The sequence below is a fragment of the Pristiophorus japonicus genome, chromosome 10 (genome assembly GCF_044704955.1).
Source record: "Pristiophorus japonicus isolate sPriJap1 chromosome 10, sPriJap1.hap1, whole genome shotgun sequence".
Taxonomy (NCBI): Eukaryota; Metazoa; Chordata; class Chondrichthyes; family Pristiophoridae; genus Pristiophorus; species Pristiophorus japonicus.
This window is the reverse complement of record NC_091986.1, coordinates 42,153,403-42,169,363: the sequence shown is the minus strand read 5'-3', so window position 1 is coordinate 42,169,363 and position 15,961 is coordinate 42,153,403. Positions and strand designations below refer to the sequence as shown.

At 40.3% G+C, this 15,961-nt stretch overlaps 1 protein-coding gene across 5 annotated transcripts in view; it reads left to right on the top strand.

Moving 5' to 3' along the window:
• LOC139274972 (dedicator of cytokinesis protein 9-like) overlaps nt 1-14,012 on the top strand; it is a 455,604-nt gene extending 441,592 nt beyond the window's left edge. For all 5 annotated transcript variants that reach the window (XM_070891774.1, XM_070891771.1, XM_070891772.1 and 2 more), the window contains 4 exons: nt 456-646; nt 2,683-2,783; nt 2,909-3,047; nt 12,510-14,012. In XM_070891774.1, the coding sequence (XP_070747875.1) occupies nt 456-646; nt 2,683-2,783; nt 2,909-3,047; nt 12,510-12,638 (560 nt within the window). In that variant the 3' untranslated portion in view covers nt 12,639-14,012. The remainder of the gene's footprint in view (nt 1-455; nt 647-2,682; nt 2,784-2,908; nt 3,048-12,509) is intronic.
• The last annotated feature ends 1,949 nt before the right edge of the window (nt 14,013-15,961 follow it).

Sequence of the window (15,961 nt, the reverse complement as noted above, 5' to 3'; positions counted from 1 at the left end):
GCCTCTGTGCATCCCCAATTTCCATCACTCCACCATTGGCGGCCGTGCCTTCAGCTGCCTTGGCCCTAAGCTCTGGAATTCCCTCCCTAAACTTCTCTACCTCTCTCTCCTTTAAGACGCTCCTTAAAACCTACCTCTTGGTCACCTGTCCTAGTATCTCCTTATGTGTCTCGATGCCAAATTTTGGGTCATTTTACTACGTTAAAGGTATTTGTATACATGAAAATAGCTGTTGCCTAAGATAACCTCTGGCAATGAACTGCATTGCACAGGAGCTAGCATTTGAAATCTCCACAGGGGAGACCTCTTTCATCCACACGTTGGCGTGAAAGAATGTATAGTTTCCAAATGCATTCAGATTCCATTGCTTTGGATCAGTGATTTTGTGATGAGCTTACAATATCTTACTTTTGATGGAATGTTTCTGATTTAAAACGATGTTGCATCTTCCTCAGCTATGCACTGCTTTCCCTATGTGAAGAAGCGCATTCCTGTCATGTACCAACAGCATGTAGATCTGAACCCTATTGAGGTCGCAATTGATGAAATGAGCAATAAAGTGGCAGAACTGCAAATATTGTGTTCCTCTTCTGATGTGGATATGATCAAGTTACAGCTGAAACTCCAGGGCAGTGTCATTGTACAGGTGATTTTTTTAAAAGCTATATATATATATAAAGTAGGTAGAGTTTGCACATTGGGTGAAATCGGAAAATTGAGTCCAATATGTACTTGAAATGGTGCTGGTTAGGTTACTGAACCATTTAGTAGTTTCATGGGTGGACACTTGTCAGTTTCTTAGTAAATTCAGTATTTTTTGATGTGTAAAATCTGTTTAGAACGTGCCGACTGGTGCGTGTGCGCCTCAAACAATGAGCGCGATTTGAAGAGCCTTCCCGAACCAGCGCAATCGGCAAAATCTCGTAATATCTGCCTGGGGGCGGGGCCGGTTGTGTATATATTTCTATGGATATGAGTGATATATATTTCGATAGATATATTGGAGAGATATGTATATGTTTAGATAAATATATTGGAAAGATAGATATATGTTTAGATAAATATATTGGAGAGATAGATATATGTTTAGATAAATATATTGGAGAGATAGATATATGTTTAGATAAATATATTGGAGAGATATGTATATGTTTAGATAAATATATTGGAGAGATAGATATATGTTTAGATAAATATATTGGAGAGATATGTATATGTTTAGATAAATATATTGGAGAGATATGTATATGTTTAGATAAATATATTGGAGAGATATGTATATGTATTAATAAATATGTTGGAGAGATAGATATATGTTTAGATAAATATATTGGAGAGATATGTATATGTTTAGATAAATATATTGGAGAGATATGTATATGTTTAGATAAATATATTGGAGAGATAGATATATGTTTAGATAAATATATTGGAGAGATAGATATATGTTTAGATAAATATATTGGAGAGATAGGTATATGTTTAGATAAATATATTGGAGAGATAGATATATGTTTAGATAAATATATTGGAGAGATAGATATATGTTTAGATAAATATATTGGAGAGATATGTATATGTTTAGATAAATATATTGGAGAAATAGGTATATGTTTAGATAAATATATTGGAGAGATATGTATATGTTTAGATAAATATATTGGAGAGATATGTATATGTATTAATAAATATGTTGGAGAGATAGATATATGTTTAGATAAATATATTGGAGAGATAGTTATATGTTTAGATAAATATATTGGAGAAATTGGTATATGTTTAGATAAATATATTGGAGAGATATGTATATGTTTAGATAAATATATTGGAGAGATATGTATATGTTTAGATAAATATATTGGAGAGATATGTATATGTATTAATAAATATGTTGGAGAGATAGATATATGTTTAGATAAATATATTGGAGAGATATGTATATGTTTAGATAAATATATTGGAGAGATATGTATATGTTTAGATAAATATATTGGAGAGATAGATATATGTTTAGATAAATATATTGGAGAGATAGGTATATGTTTAGATAAATATATTGGAGAGATAGGTATATGTTTAGATAAATATATTGGGGAGATAGATATATGTTTAGATAAATATATTGGAGAGATAGATATAGATAAATATATTGGAGAGATAGATATAGATAAATATATTGGAGAGATATGTATATGTTTAGATAAATATATTGGAGAGCTATGTATATGTTTAGATAAATATATTGGAGAAATAGGTATATGTTTAGATAAATATATTGGAAAGATATGTATATGTTTAGATAAATATATTGGAGAGATATGTATATGTTTAGATAAATATATTGGAGAGATATGTATATGTTTAGATAAATATATTGGAGAGATATGTATATGTATTAATAAATATATTGGAGAAATAGGTATATATTTAGATAAATATATTGGAGAGATATGTATATGTTTAGATAAATATATTGGAGAGATAGGTATATGTTTAGATATGTTGGAGAGATAGGTATATATTTAAATATATTGGAGAGATAGGTATATAATTAGATAGACATATGGATGATGAGAAATCTCTATTCTTCTGTGAAATTTATCTTGTGAAAAAATGCACGGTTTTTGTTGCAGAAATTGCAGTCCGACAATAATGAGCACAATGCTTGTTTTCTTCCATTAGGTAAATGCTGGGCCGTTGGCCTACGCACGGGCTTTCCTCGAGGAAGCCAATGTAAAAAAGTATCCCGACAACAAAGTGAAACAACTGAAGGAAGTCTTCAGGTAAATGCCGGCATTTCGGAGCCATTGCGATAGAAGTGGACGAGACATTTCAGATTCCACAGTACAACATTTCGGGACATGCTACTCATCAGTGTGCGTCAATGGGTTTCTTTCTGTGTTCACAGGCAGTTTGTTGAGGCTTGTGGGCAAGCCTTGATTGTAAATGAACGTTTGATCAAGGAAGATCAGGTTGAATACCAAGAGGAAATGAAGGCAAACTACAGAGAAATGGTTCGTGAGCTGTCCAACATAATGCATGAACAGGTGAGTTTAGGTCCTAGAACATGTCTGAGACATCTTCAGAATAGTACAGCACAGAAGGAGGCCATTTGGCCTATTGAGTCTGCGCCGGCTCTTTCGAAGAGCAATCCATTTAGTCGTCTTTCTCCCCGCCCGCCCCCTGCTCGCTCCCCAAATTCTTTCATGTATTTATCCAATTCCCATTTGAAAGCTATGATTGAATTGGTTAGGAGTTATAAATATGAATTCACTTCTGATTGCAATGTCTGAGTAGGTTTTTAAATTGTACAGGTAGTATCGCCACTACATCAATTCTCCAAAAGGAGTTCTTCGATATATATTTTACAAAAACATTCAAGAATAAGCAGATTATATTCAAATGGATTTTGTTGTGGTTGATTTTGTATCTTCTGCAAATTGCCGTTAGGCAGCCCAACATCCCCAACCCAGTTCCAAATGGCCCTCTGTAGCAATAACTTCTGATGGGTTATTTGGGAATATAATTTGGTGAAAATATTTGAGGGGTTGGTGCGAGTATTGATATAGAGTGAAACGTGTTTCGTGATGAACGTTTGTGTTCCTAGCGGGAATATCTTTTTTTGCATAGTGTATTTACTTGTTTTGCTAAAACATGTTGTTTTAAATTCTAAATTAGAATGATAAAGATTTAAGTATTTGATTGTAAGAAGATGCTGAAGTACATTGTTGGAACTTACTGGGCTGGGTCATAAAGTAGGAGTACATCAGTATATACATGACTATCGAGGCCAAAAGCAAGATTTCTTCATCACTTAGTCATTCAGCATCCACATGCAAATAGAATATTTGCCTCATCCTGCAAATCATGCAGCACAGAAGGAGGCCATTTGGTGCAATTGCCAGCTCTTTGGAAAAGCTATCCAATCAGTCCCACTCTCCCCCACAGACAATGTTCCCATTAATTTGCTTTTGGGGTGCATGGCCCATTCAAATTTCCGTGGCTTTTCCAGTTGTAAAGCCGGGAAGCAGCCTGCGCGGGAGCCGCACAGCTCAACGGGAACATTGCCCACAGCCCCGCACATTTTTCCTTTGATTTAAAAAAAAAAACTAGTTGGTGATATTGATAGCAATTATCAGACATACATGTCATTCTTAGGAACTTGTTTTCTGACAAAGAAAACCTTCTAACCAGCCATGTTGGAGATTTGCAATGCGAATTCAGGCAAAGTGCGGTATGACCAGCCTTTCTGTCTGTCCCAACCCCTGAAACTATGGTCTGTCTTGGTACTTACTGGATGCAGATTTCTCTCACATTAGTGTTTCAGCTGCAGCATCTCACTTCATTAGGGGTTCAGATTATCCTGCCTTGTGTTCTTTGCTTTTGAGAACAAGCGGACATTAATGAGGACAGCATGCCACGGGACAAATTGGGACCCCGAATAAACGTGGGTCAGTGTGCTTTGCAAATTAGTTGCTATCTGGCAAGACGCCTCATAATTCTAGTGTGTAAAAGGAATAAAAACTATTAGATTTTAACACCAAGCTAAGTATCTTAAAACACATTGTTGGGCGAAACCCGGAACTTGCAATCTGTCAAGATATGCCTTGACCGATCTCCCGAATGAAAAGCAAAATGAGCATCGCTGGCACAGGGTTGGGCTATTTGCCCAACAACTACCCAGCAATTGCCCATGAAACTCTTGCGGCTGGTAAAAGCAGATGCAGGGCCTGCTTTCATCAGTGTAAGGGTTAATATAAATATTAAATTAAGCATTTCAAAATTTTAAAAATGATATACAAAACACTTTAAATTAGTTTATGCAAATATTGGCCCAGATTAAGATGTTTAAAATTCTATTTCAAAAAAATTTAATGTTTATTGTATTTGGTGTAATGAAGGGACTTATGAATAAAATTGAAATTCAGAACATTTATATTTCTTAGAATTGGGTACATTGTTTAATTATTTCAGGATTCCATTGCACATCATTAGGAAATGACGTGCAATGAAATCCTCCTTTGTGATTGGAGGACCGGACCCACATGATCCCCGGAGCGCTTCCGAACCGCCTGCGCCCCGAGGATCCGTGGGCCTTTACGCAGGCGTACGCCTGGAGGCCTCAGACCACAATTCTCCGCAGACTGGGAGCCTGCAGGTATGTTCGGATGTGGGTCGGAGACCTTTGATCGCAGTTTCTAGGCCAATATTGTTTAACAAATTATTTTTGCTTGTTTAAAAGTTTACTAACTGAAATGGGCCAGTGAAGAGTTAATGCTGCAGACAGGGAACATGAGATTAACGCTGCTCTCAGCAGATGTAGTGGCCCTTATTATCCAAGTTTCCACAGTTAACGCACTTTGGGTGCATTGGAGCACTCCATCTTGGGGAGGAGAAGCTGGCAGGACTGCTCCTCAAGACATGCTTTGGATCTTGTAAAGAAGATCAGGAAAGTCCCTGGTGAAGTTAAGCTGGCCCACACTCTGAGTCAAATGCTAAAACAGGCTACATGTTCAAATGGAAGAATAGACTGAGCGAGTCTCCTTGGATGGATCGCCAGTTGTTGCTTGTCAAGCTATCAAATTACAGGGATGGTAGCATAGTAGTTATGTTACTGGACTAATATCCGGAGACATAAGTTCAAATCCCACCACGGCAGCTGGGGAATTTAATATTCAGTTAATTAAATAAATCTGAAATAAAAAGCTAGTATCAGTAATAGTGACCATGAAACTACTTGATTGTTGTTAAAACCCCATCTGGTTCACTAATGTCCTTTAGAGAAGGAAATCTGCCGTCCTTAGCCAGTCTGGACGAAATGTGAGTCCAGACCCACAGCAGTATGGTTGACTCTTAACTGCCCTCTGAAATGGCCGAGCAAGCCACTTGGTTGTACCAAACCACTACACCACACTGACTGCAGCAGTTCAAGGCAGCGGCTCACCGCTACCTTCTCAAGGGCAAGTAAGGACGGGCAGTAAATGCTGGCCTTGCCAGCGACGCCTACCTCCAATGAATAAAAAACAAAAATTGGCAGTACTTTAAATGACTGCCGACGAATACCATGATGGCAAGGGCAGTTCTCTATAACAATGTCCTGCGTGTCAGACTGTGGCTCACCATACCAGGTAGAATAAAGATCAGTTTGTTGGATGAAGCCCAAGCTGATGAGCGATGGCAGTGTGCGAGAGAAGGGCCAGGGGTTGGAAAAAGAAAAGGGGAAGACTTGCCTTTATATAGTGCCTTTCACGACCTCGAGACGTTCCAAAGTATGTTACTTGAGGGATAAATATTGGCCAGGACACCGGGGATAACTCCCAAGCTCCTCTTCGAAATAGTGCTGGGGGAACTTTTATGTTCACCTGAGAGGGCAGGTTTAATTTCTCAGTTTAATTTCTCAACCAAAAGATGGCACTCCCGACTCGGTACTACACCGGGGGTGTCAGCCTAGATTTTGTGCTCAAATCTCTGGAGTGGGACTTTTAAGGAGCATCTTAAAGGAGGAGAGAGGTTTAGGGAGAGAATTCCAGAGCTTAATGCCTTGGCAGCTGAAGACACGGCCGCCAATGGTCGGTGATTTAAAAATAGAATACAGGAGGCAGAGTTTTGGATAAACCTAAGTTTATGGAGGGTGGAAAGTGGGAGGCCGACCAGGGGAGCATTGGAATAGTCTGAAGACTTTGAAAGGTGTTCAGAAGGATGATGTCCTCCAGTGACTCTGTGTTGCAAGATGATAGGAAGATTTCCTCTGGTGCATAAATCTAATGAAATTCTAAATGCATTTTTTTTAAGACATTTTCACTTTCATGAGGATTACTAACCAGAGATAATCGTCCCACATTTGTTTCACGATATCGCTGCACATAGTGACTAGAGAAGATTATACCCACAGGTTCCTTGCATTTGAAATTGTTCTAGTCGTCTCCAATAGATCTGTATCAAACCTTGGTTAGACCACACGTAGAGTACTGCGTACAGTTCTGGCCACCATATTATAAAAAGGATATAGAGGTACTGGAAAGGGTGCAGAGAAGATTTACAAGGATGATACCAGAAATGTGAGGATATACATATCAGGAAAGGATGAACATGCTGGGTCTCTTTTGGCTTGAAAGAAGAAGGCTGAGGGGTGACCTAATAGAGGTCTTTAAAATTACGAAAGGTTTTGATAGACATAGAGGGAGTTTTTCCATTTGTGGGGAAGAGCATAACTAGAGACCATCAATATACGATAGCCACCAAGAAATTCAATATGGAATTCAGAAGAAACTTCTTTACCCAGAGAGTGGTGAAAATGTGGAACTCGATAACACAGGGAGTGGTTGAAGCGAAATAGTATAGATGCCTTTAAGGAGAGGCTAGACAAGCATATAAGGGACAAGGAAATAGAGGGTTATGCTGACAGAGTTAGATGAGGAAAGATGGGAGGAGGCTTGAGGGAGCATAAATGCCGGCATGGACTGGTTGAGCCAAATGGCCTGTTTCTGTGCTGTATATCCTATGTAATCCTGTGTACAGATGTCATCCTGGAGCTGTATTTGGTTGATGGGAGTAAGGTGGGTGGGGGCGTTGGTTTGGTAGCTGTTGAGTTCCTAGTTTGACCGCAGGTGAAATCTAACCTGCTTCCCACTGGCGTAGGGGAATAGGACATCTCCAAGGTCTGCACCGGCCTGTCAAGTGAAATGTCAAACCTCCTTTGGGAGCATTAGCAGTGGGACAGTTTGCAAATAGCGTTCCCCTTAAGCTGCGCGGCCGTGCGGTGGTCTGGAGCTCCTGCACTCACCGGCCACTCACCGGCTTTTCCATGGAAGAAACTGCGCGTGTGTAAAAGAAAGACTTGCATTTATATACCGCCCATCATGACTGCTGAATGTCTCAAAGCGCTTTACAGCCAACGAAATTCTTTTGGAAGTGTAGTCACTGTTGTAATGTGGGAAACGCGGCCGCCAATTTGTGCACAGCAATGTGATAATGACCAGATAATCTGTTTTTGGTGATGTTGGTTGAGGGATAAATATTGGCCAGGACACCAGTCCTGCTCCCCTTAGAAATAGCGCAATAGGATCATTTACATCCACTTGCGAGAGCAGACGAGACCCCGGTTTAACGTCTCATCCGAAAGACGGCACTTCCGACAGTGCAGCACTCCCTCAGCACTGCACTGGAGTGGCACTTGAACCCACAACCTTCTGACTCAGGCGAGTTTGCTACCCACTGAGCCGCGGCTGACACTGGAAAATTTGAATGGACTCGCAGCCAGTTATGGGGACTGCGCACAAAAAAAAAATTAGAGGGAACATTGTTAGCAAAGTGTCTGCAGTACCTGTCCCAGGTTTCCAGATTTGAGTGTCTCGAGGGAAAAAAGAAAGTTGTTCCCAAAACACTCTGCGCACTCTCTGATTGGGATCTGGCCAAAATTATGAGTAACTGCTTAAAAATGCCTAAAAACAATAACTTTGCTGTACCTTTTTCCAAGCATGAGCGATCTTCAAACAAGCCAGTCAACCTAACTCTTGTCAACATGACCCGGTTCATTGATGTTTTTCTTATACAGTAACTTTACCATTTTTTTTGTCTGAGTTGCTCCAGTCCTTTTTACCAAAGATTACCGTGTTCCATTTTGCCAAATGTTCATTTACAAGTAAAAGCAGAAAATGCTGCAAACACTCAGCAGGTCAGGCAGCATCTGTGGAGAGAAACAGAGTTAACAGTTCAGGGCGATGACCCTTCGTCAGAACTCATTTGGAAATTTTTGGAGATTTTGCCCCCCTAACAGTAGCCACATTGTAGGACAGAGTATAAATCAAGGTATAATGGAGGCTTGTAAGAAAGTGAAGCAATAATTATAGGCAATTTTAATCTTCATATTGATTGGACAAATCAAATTGGCAAAGGTAGCCTTGAGGAAGAGTTCATAAAATGTATGAGGGATAGTTTCTTGGAACAATACATTGTGGAATCAACCAGGGAGTAGACTATTTTAGATCTGGTAATGTGTAACGAGTCAGGATTAATTAATGATCGCGTAGTGAAGGAACCTCTTGGGAAGAGTGATTATAGCATGGTAGAATTTCAAATTCAGTTTGAGGGTGAGGAAGTTCGGTCTCAAACTAGTGTCCAGAACTTAAATAAAGGCAATTATGAAGGCAGAGTTGGCTAAAATTGTCTGGGAAAACAGATTCAACAGTAAGACGATAGAAAAGCAGTGGCAAACATTTAAGGGGATATTTCATAACTCTCAACAAAGATATATTCCAGTGAGAAAGAAAAACTCGAGAAGGATGAACCATCCATGGATAACTAAGGAAGAAAAGGATGGTATCAAATTGAAAACAAAGGCGGAAAAGTAGAAGGCCAGAGGATTAGGACATTTTTAGAAACCAGCAAAGGACGACTAAAAAAATAACAAAGAGAGAGAAGATAGCTTATGAGAGCAAACTAGCAAGAAATATAAAAACAGACAGCAAGAGCTCCTACAGGTATATAAAAAGGAAAAAGGGTAGCTAAAGTAAAGGTTAGTCCCTTAGAGGATGAGACTGGGGAATTAATAACTGGGAAATGGCAGACACTTTGAACAAGTATTTTGTATTGGTCTTCATGGTAGAAGGCACTAAAAGAATCCCAATAATTGATAATCAAGGGGCTTTTGGGGGAGGGGAACTTAAAACAATCATATTACTAGAGAAAAAGTACTACGCAAACTAATGGGACTAAGGTGGACAAATCTCCTGGACCTAATGGCCTGCATCCTAGGGTCTTAAAAGAAGTGGCTGCAGAGCTAGTGGATGCATTGGTTGTAATCTAACAAAATTCCCTGGATTCTGAGGAGGTTCCAACAGATTGGAAAACTGCAAATCTAACGCTCCTATTTAAGACAGAAAACAGGAAACTATAGACCACTTAGCCTATCTGGAGCTCACTAGTGGATGTGGTGTATTTGGATTTCCAGAAAGCATTCGATAAGGTGCCACATAAAAGGTTACTGCACAAGATAGGAGCTCACTGGGTTGGAGGTAATATATTAGCATGGATAGATGATTGGCTAACTAACAGAAAACAGAGAGTCAGGATAAATGGGTCATTTTCAGGTTGGCAAACTGTAACTAGTATGGTGCCACAGGGATCAGTTCTGGGGTCTCAACTATTTATATTAATGACTTGGATGAAGGGACCAAGTGTAATGTAACCAAATTTGCTGATGATACAAAGATAGGTGGGAAAGCAAATTGTGAGGAGGATGCAAAGAATCTGCAAAGGGATATAGATAGGCTAAGTGAGTAGGCAAAAATTTGGCAGATGGAGTATAATGTGGGAAAATGTGAGGTTATCCACTTCGGTAGGAAAAATAAAAAAGTATATTAATATTTAAATGGGGAGAGATTACAAAATGCTGCGGTATATGGGGATCTGGGGGTCCTTGTACATTAAACACAAAAATTACATTAAACACAAAAAGTTAGTATGCAGGTACAGCAAGTAATTAGGATGGCAAATGGAATGTTGGCCTTTATTGCAAGGGGGATGGAGTATAAAAGTAGGGAAGTCCTATTACAACTGTACAGGCATTGGTGAGACCGCACCTGGAGAACTGCATACAGTTTTGGTCTCCTTATTTAAGGAGGGATATTCTTGCATTGGAGGCAGTTCAGAGAAGGTTCAAGAGATTGATTGCGGAGATGAGGGAGCTGACTTATGAAGAAAGGTTGACCTATACACATTGGAGTTCAAAAGAATAAGAGGTGTTCTTATTAAAACATACAAGATTATGAGGGGGCTCGACAAGTGGATGCAGAGAGGATATTTCCACTCATAGGGGAAACTAAAACTAGGGGACATAGTCTCAGAATAAGGGGCCACCCATTTAAAACTGAGATGAGGAGGAATTTCTTCTCTGAGGGTTGTAAATCTATGGAATGCTCTGCCCCAGAGAGCTGTGGAGGCTGGGTCACTGAATATATTTAAGGCAGAGATAGACAGATGTTTGAGTGATAAGGGAATATGGGATTATGGAGAGCAGGCAGGGAAGTGGAGCTGAGTCCATGATCAGATCAGCCCTGATCTTATTAAATGGCGGAGCAGGCTCGAGGGGCCAGGTGGCCTACTCATGCTCCTATTTCTTATGTTCTTATTTGACTCCAGACACATGAATGTGGTTGACTCTTAACAGCTCTCTGAAATGGTCTAGTAAGCCACTCTGCTCTATTTAAGAAGGCGGCTCACCATCACTTTCTAGAGGGCAATTAGGGATGGGCAATAAATGCTGGCCTTGCTGGCGACACATACATCCCGTGAACACTTTTTTTAAGTACTATTTTGAAATAATAGCGCTCTGTGTATCTAGCTAGAAATTTAAGGAGGCCAAATTAAGAGTGGTCATGCAGGTACACTGTATTGAGTAGATTCCTTTCAATGAGATGTATTCATTCTTAATTCTACATTGTTAACATAACTGCAGCCAATCTTCCCAATTTCATCAGAAGTTTGTGGGGCAGACTTCATTTTTCTGAACCTTCTTTCACAGTTTTGATGCTGCCACTACCAAGTAAAAAAGACATGAACAAGTGTGATATGATCATGGCTGCCCGAGTGAGACATTCCAATGCAAAAGCAAATCACTGCAGGTGCTGGAAATCTGAAATAAAAACAGAAAATGCTGGAGACTCTCAGCAGGTCAGGCAGCGTCTGTGGAGAGAGAAACAGAGTTAACGTTTCAGGTCAATGACCTTTCATCAGAACTGGGAAAGTTAGAGATGTAACAGATTTTAAGCAAGTGCAGAGGCAGGTAAAGGTGGGGGGAGAGGGTGAAGAACAAAAGGGAAGGTCTGTGTTGGGTGGAAGGCAGGAGAGATTAAATTACAAAAGGGATGATGGTGCAAGGCAAAAGAGGATGGGAATGGGACAAGTAAAGAAACAAATGATGAGTTTAGAGGAGGTGTAAATAGGAATAGCAGGATCATCAACAGCTGCCGTCTGGAAAAAATGGGGGCAGATGTTATAATTTGAAATTGTTAAACTCGATGTCGTGTTGAGCTGTCAAGTGTCTAATTGGAAGATGAGGTGCTGTAAACGAGTTTATGTTGAGTTTTGTTGGAACAGTGTAGGAAGCGACCAGTTATACTGGAGTTTAGGCGTTTGAAACTCAGATTGTAGCGTTACCTGTATCTGAAGAATGTAAAATTGCAGAGTGAGATGGCATGTGCAGATGAAAACTAACCAGTGTATTTTCTCATTTTCTTTTTCTCTGAATGCTTCCCTCACGTGTAATGTGAGCAGATTGGATGGTAATATCACTGTTGTAAAATCTGGAAAATGCATGACATCAGTGTGTGTGTGCGTGCAGCATACTGGGAGCTAACTTGAACTGCAATCTATAATTTGAGTTGTGCTTTTAAGAAAAAGTTGTACAAACTAAACAAATTGCCTGTGACTAACCTAATGCATTTGTGAAACTACCCTCCAAGGTTGTGCTTTTTTTGTCTTGTTTTTAACTGGTGTGTTTTCTTGTTAAGATTTCGCCAGAGGATGATGGAATGAAGATCAATCTTCTGCCCAACTCCTATCACATCTTCAATGCAATCAGTGGCACTCCAACTGGGACAGCTGTTCATGGCATCTCCAACTCCTCCTCCTCGGTGTAAAAGTCCACGGACGGAAGGTTATCATCGGCATACCAAATTATTCTTGCATGTATTCACTCAGGACACTTTCCCAAGACTCTCAAAATGGGATGCGGGAAGAGTTCAGACTAAGTCATGACACTTGGGATGTGATGCTAGCTCGGTCGTGGAGCCAAAGGAAATCACGTTTGCACATTTGAGCTCGGCTCCGGGGAATGCATTTTAAATTTTAAACAGTTCTCGGAGAAGCTTCGCTAGTCTGCATTTTACTGTACAGTTTTTAGAAGTCAGTGGTGGAAATGGGTCCATTGCTTTGCTATAAAAACCTATCTTAAAGTATAGACTTTGTATGTTTAATATATTGTGGGAAAAAAACAGGGAAATAATGTGAGCATCAATATTTTTGCTGTCTGTTTACATATATCTATTACCTGTACATAATTATTGAAGATGACAAAAATGAGGTGGCATAAGGAAGGTATATTTCAGATAGGATATATGGTCAAGTGCAGCAGAGCAGCCAAGTTTGAAATTGTAATTTAAAAAAAATAAGGGTTGCGCATAATAGATTCTGTACTGGGTCCGTGGGTACCAGTTTATATGATGCAGGACAGCACTGTGCTGATGCATCTCCTCTGGATGAAATTCAAATGCATTGTCTTGCGTTTCATGTGAAAACACTTAATGCATGTAGCTGCGTCACTTCCCCCACCTGGACATCGCCCTGGTAACGACGGTGTTGTTCTGTTACCGTGCACTAAGGAACCTGAATGTAAGCGGCATCTGTAATTATTCAAGCCTACAGTAATTATCTGTGCTGGGGCAGTCTGGTCGCCAGGTGTGTGTAGCTTTCTGTACACATTCGAGTCTGTAGTACAGTATTTTCCTGTAATGTAATGTTGAATAATTTAGAAATTTCGCCAGAGACCAGCTTCCTGTCAGTGAGGGAAATCTGGACCCGGGGCATCTTGCCTCCTCCTGCAACACATACAGTATATTTTACAAATGTGCTTTGTTTATACTCTTGTACATAATTGAGTGCAATATTCATCGTTAAGCATTTTCCCAGATGTATAGTCTTTGTTACATTTTGATTTCTAAAATGTTACATAGCAAATCTCTTTTTTTGCCAAAGTGACAGGATATTATCAGCAATCATTTTTACTGTGTTTATTTTTTTTGGCTTTAACTTAAATCCTTTTCCCATCGGATTTGTTTTAGAAAACAGCAATGAAATTTTATATTTGGTGAAAGTCAAGGATTTTAATTTTATTTAAACTGGAACTATTGTCCTGCTGTATGTAAATTTAAATTTGTTCTGTTGTACAACTGTAATAATACGTTCAGCTTCTCCGCGGTTTCATTTTGTATATGTGTGACCTCAAACCTGTCCAATAAAAGTAGGTTTCAAACTTTTCTAACTTCAGTGTTTACAGTTTGGATATTTTTCAGTTTCATTCAACAACAACAACAACTTGTATTTATCATCATCATAGGCTGTTCCTCGAAATCGATGCAAGACTTGCTTCCACTCTAAAAATGAGTCCAATACGAGAGCCACAGTCCCTATCATAGGTGGGACAGATAGTCATTGTGGGAAAGGGCGGGTGGGACTGGTTTTGCCGCATGCTCTTTCCGCTGCCTGCGCTTGATTTCTGCATGCTCTCGGCGATGAGACTCGAGGTGCTCAGCGCTCCCCCGGATGCACTTCCTCCACTTAGGGCGGTCTTTGGCCAGGGGCTCCCAGGTGTCAGTGGGGATGCCGCACTTTATCAGGGAGGCTTTGAGGGTGTCCTTGTAACGTTTCCTCTGCCCACCTTTGGCTCGCTTGCCGTGAAGGAGTTACGATTAGAGCACTTGCTTTGGGAGTCTCGTGTCTGGCATGCGAACAATGTGGCCTGCCCAGCGGAGCTGATCAAGTGTGGTCAGTGCTTCATTGCTGGGGATGTTGGCCTGGCCGAAGACGCTAACGTTGGTGCGCCTGTCCTCCCAGGGGATTTGCAGGATCTTGCGGAGACATCGGTGGTGGTATTTCTCCAGTGACGTGAGGTGTCTACTGTATATGGTCCATGCCTCTGAGCCATACAGGAGGGCGGGTATTACTACATCCGTGTAGACCATGAGCTTCGTGGCAGATTTGAGGGCCTGGTTTTCAAACACCCTTTTCCTCAGTCAATGTCACTTGTATTTATATAGTGCCTTTAACATAGTGAAACATCCCACAGGAGTATTATGAGATAGAAATTTAACATTAAGCCGCATAAGTAGAAATTAGCGCAACTTGGTCAAGGAGGTAGGTTTTAAGGAGCATCTTGAAGACGGATAGAGAGGCGGCGAGGTTTAAGCAGGAAGTTCCAGATCTTGGGGCCGAGGCAACAGAAGGCACGGCCACCAATGGTTGAGCGATTATAATCGGGGTTGCTCAAGAGGGCAGAATTAGAGGAGCGCAGACATTTCAGGGGATGGGAGGGGGGGGGGTGGTGGCTGGAGGAGATTACAGAGATAGGGAGGGGCGAGGCCATGGAGGGATTTGAAAATAAAATACGTTAATTTATTGTTCCATTAACATTTAAATGCTTTTGGAAGACTTTCATTCTCCTCACGGCGCAGTTAATGCTGGAACTGGGACATTCTTACTCCCATGGACTGCTGGACTACGTGAAGCGTTGCTAGCATGGATCTAACAATGGGTGCTTTTGTAAATGGTAAGAGACTAGCAACTGTGGAGGAACAAAGAGATTTGGTGCCCAGTTACACAAATCACTAAAAGCCAGTGCACATAAATAGAAAGATTTACAAGGATGATACCAGAACTGAGAGGTTATAACAACCAGCAGGCCATTCAATGAGATCACAGCTGATCTGCAACCTAACGCAGCCTTTGTCCCATATCCCTTAATACCTTCAGTTACCAAAAAGCTATCATTCTCCAATTTAAAATTAACATTTGACCCTGCATCAACTGCCATTTGCAGAAGAGAGTTCCAAACTTCTACTACCCTTTGTGTGTAGAAGTGTTCCCTAATTTAACTTCTGAAAGGTCTGGCTCTAATTTTTAAATTGTGTCCCCTAGTCTCCCCAGCCAGCAGAAATAGTTTCTCTTTATCTACCCTATCTGTTCCCCTTAATATCTTGAAAACTTTGATCAGATCACCCCATAACCTAAATTCTAGGGAATACAACACTTAATTTGTGTAATCTCTCCTCGTAACTTAACTCTTGAAATCTGAGTAGCGTTCTGGTATATAGCAAGCTGCTCTCCCTCCAAGGCCGATGTGGTGCCCAGAACTGCTCACAGTACTCCAAGTATGGTCCAACCAGAGCTTTGTACAGCTGCAGCATAA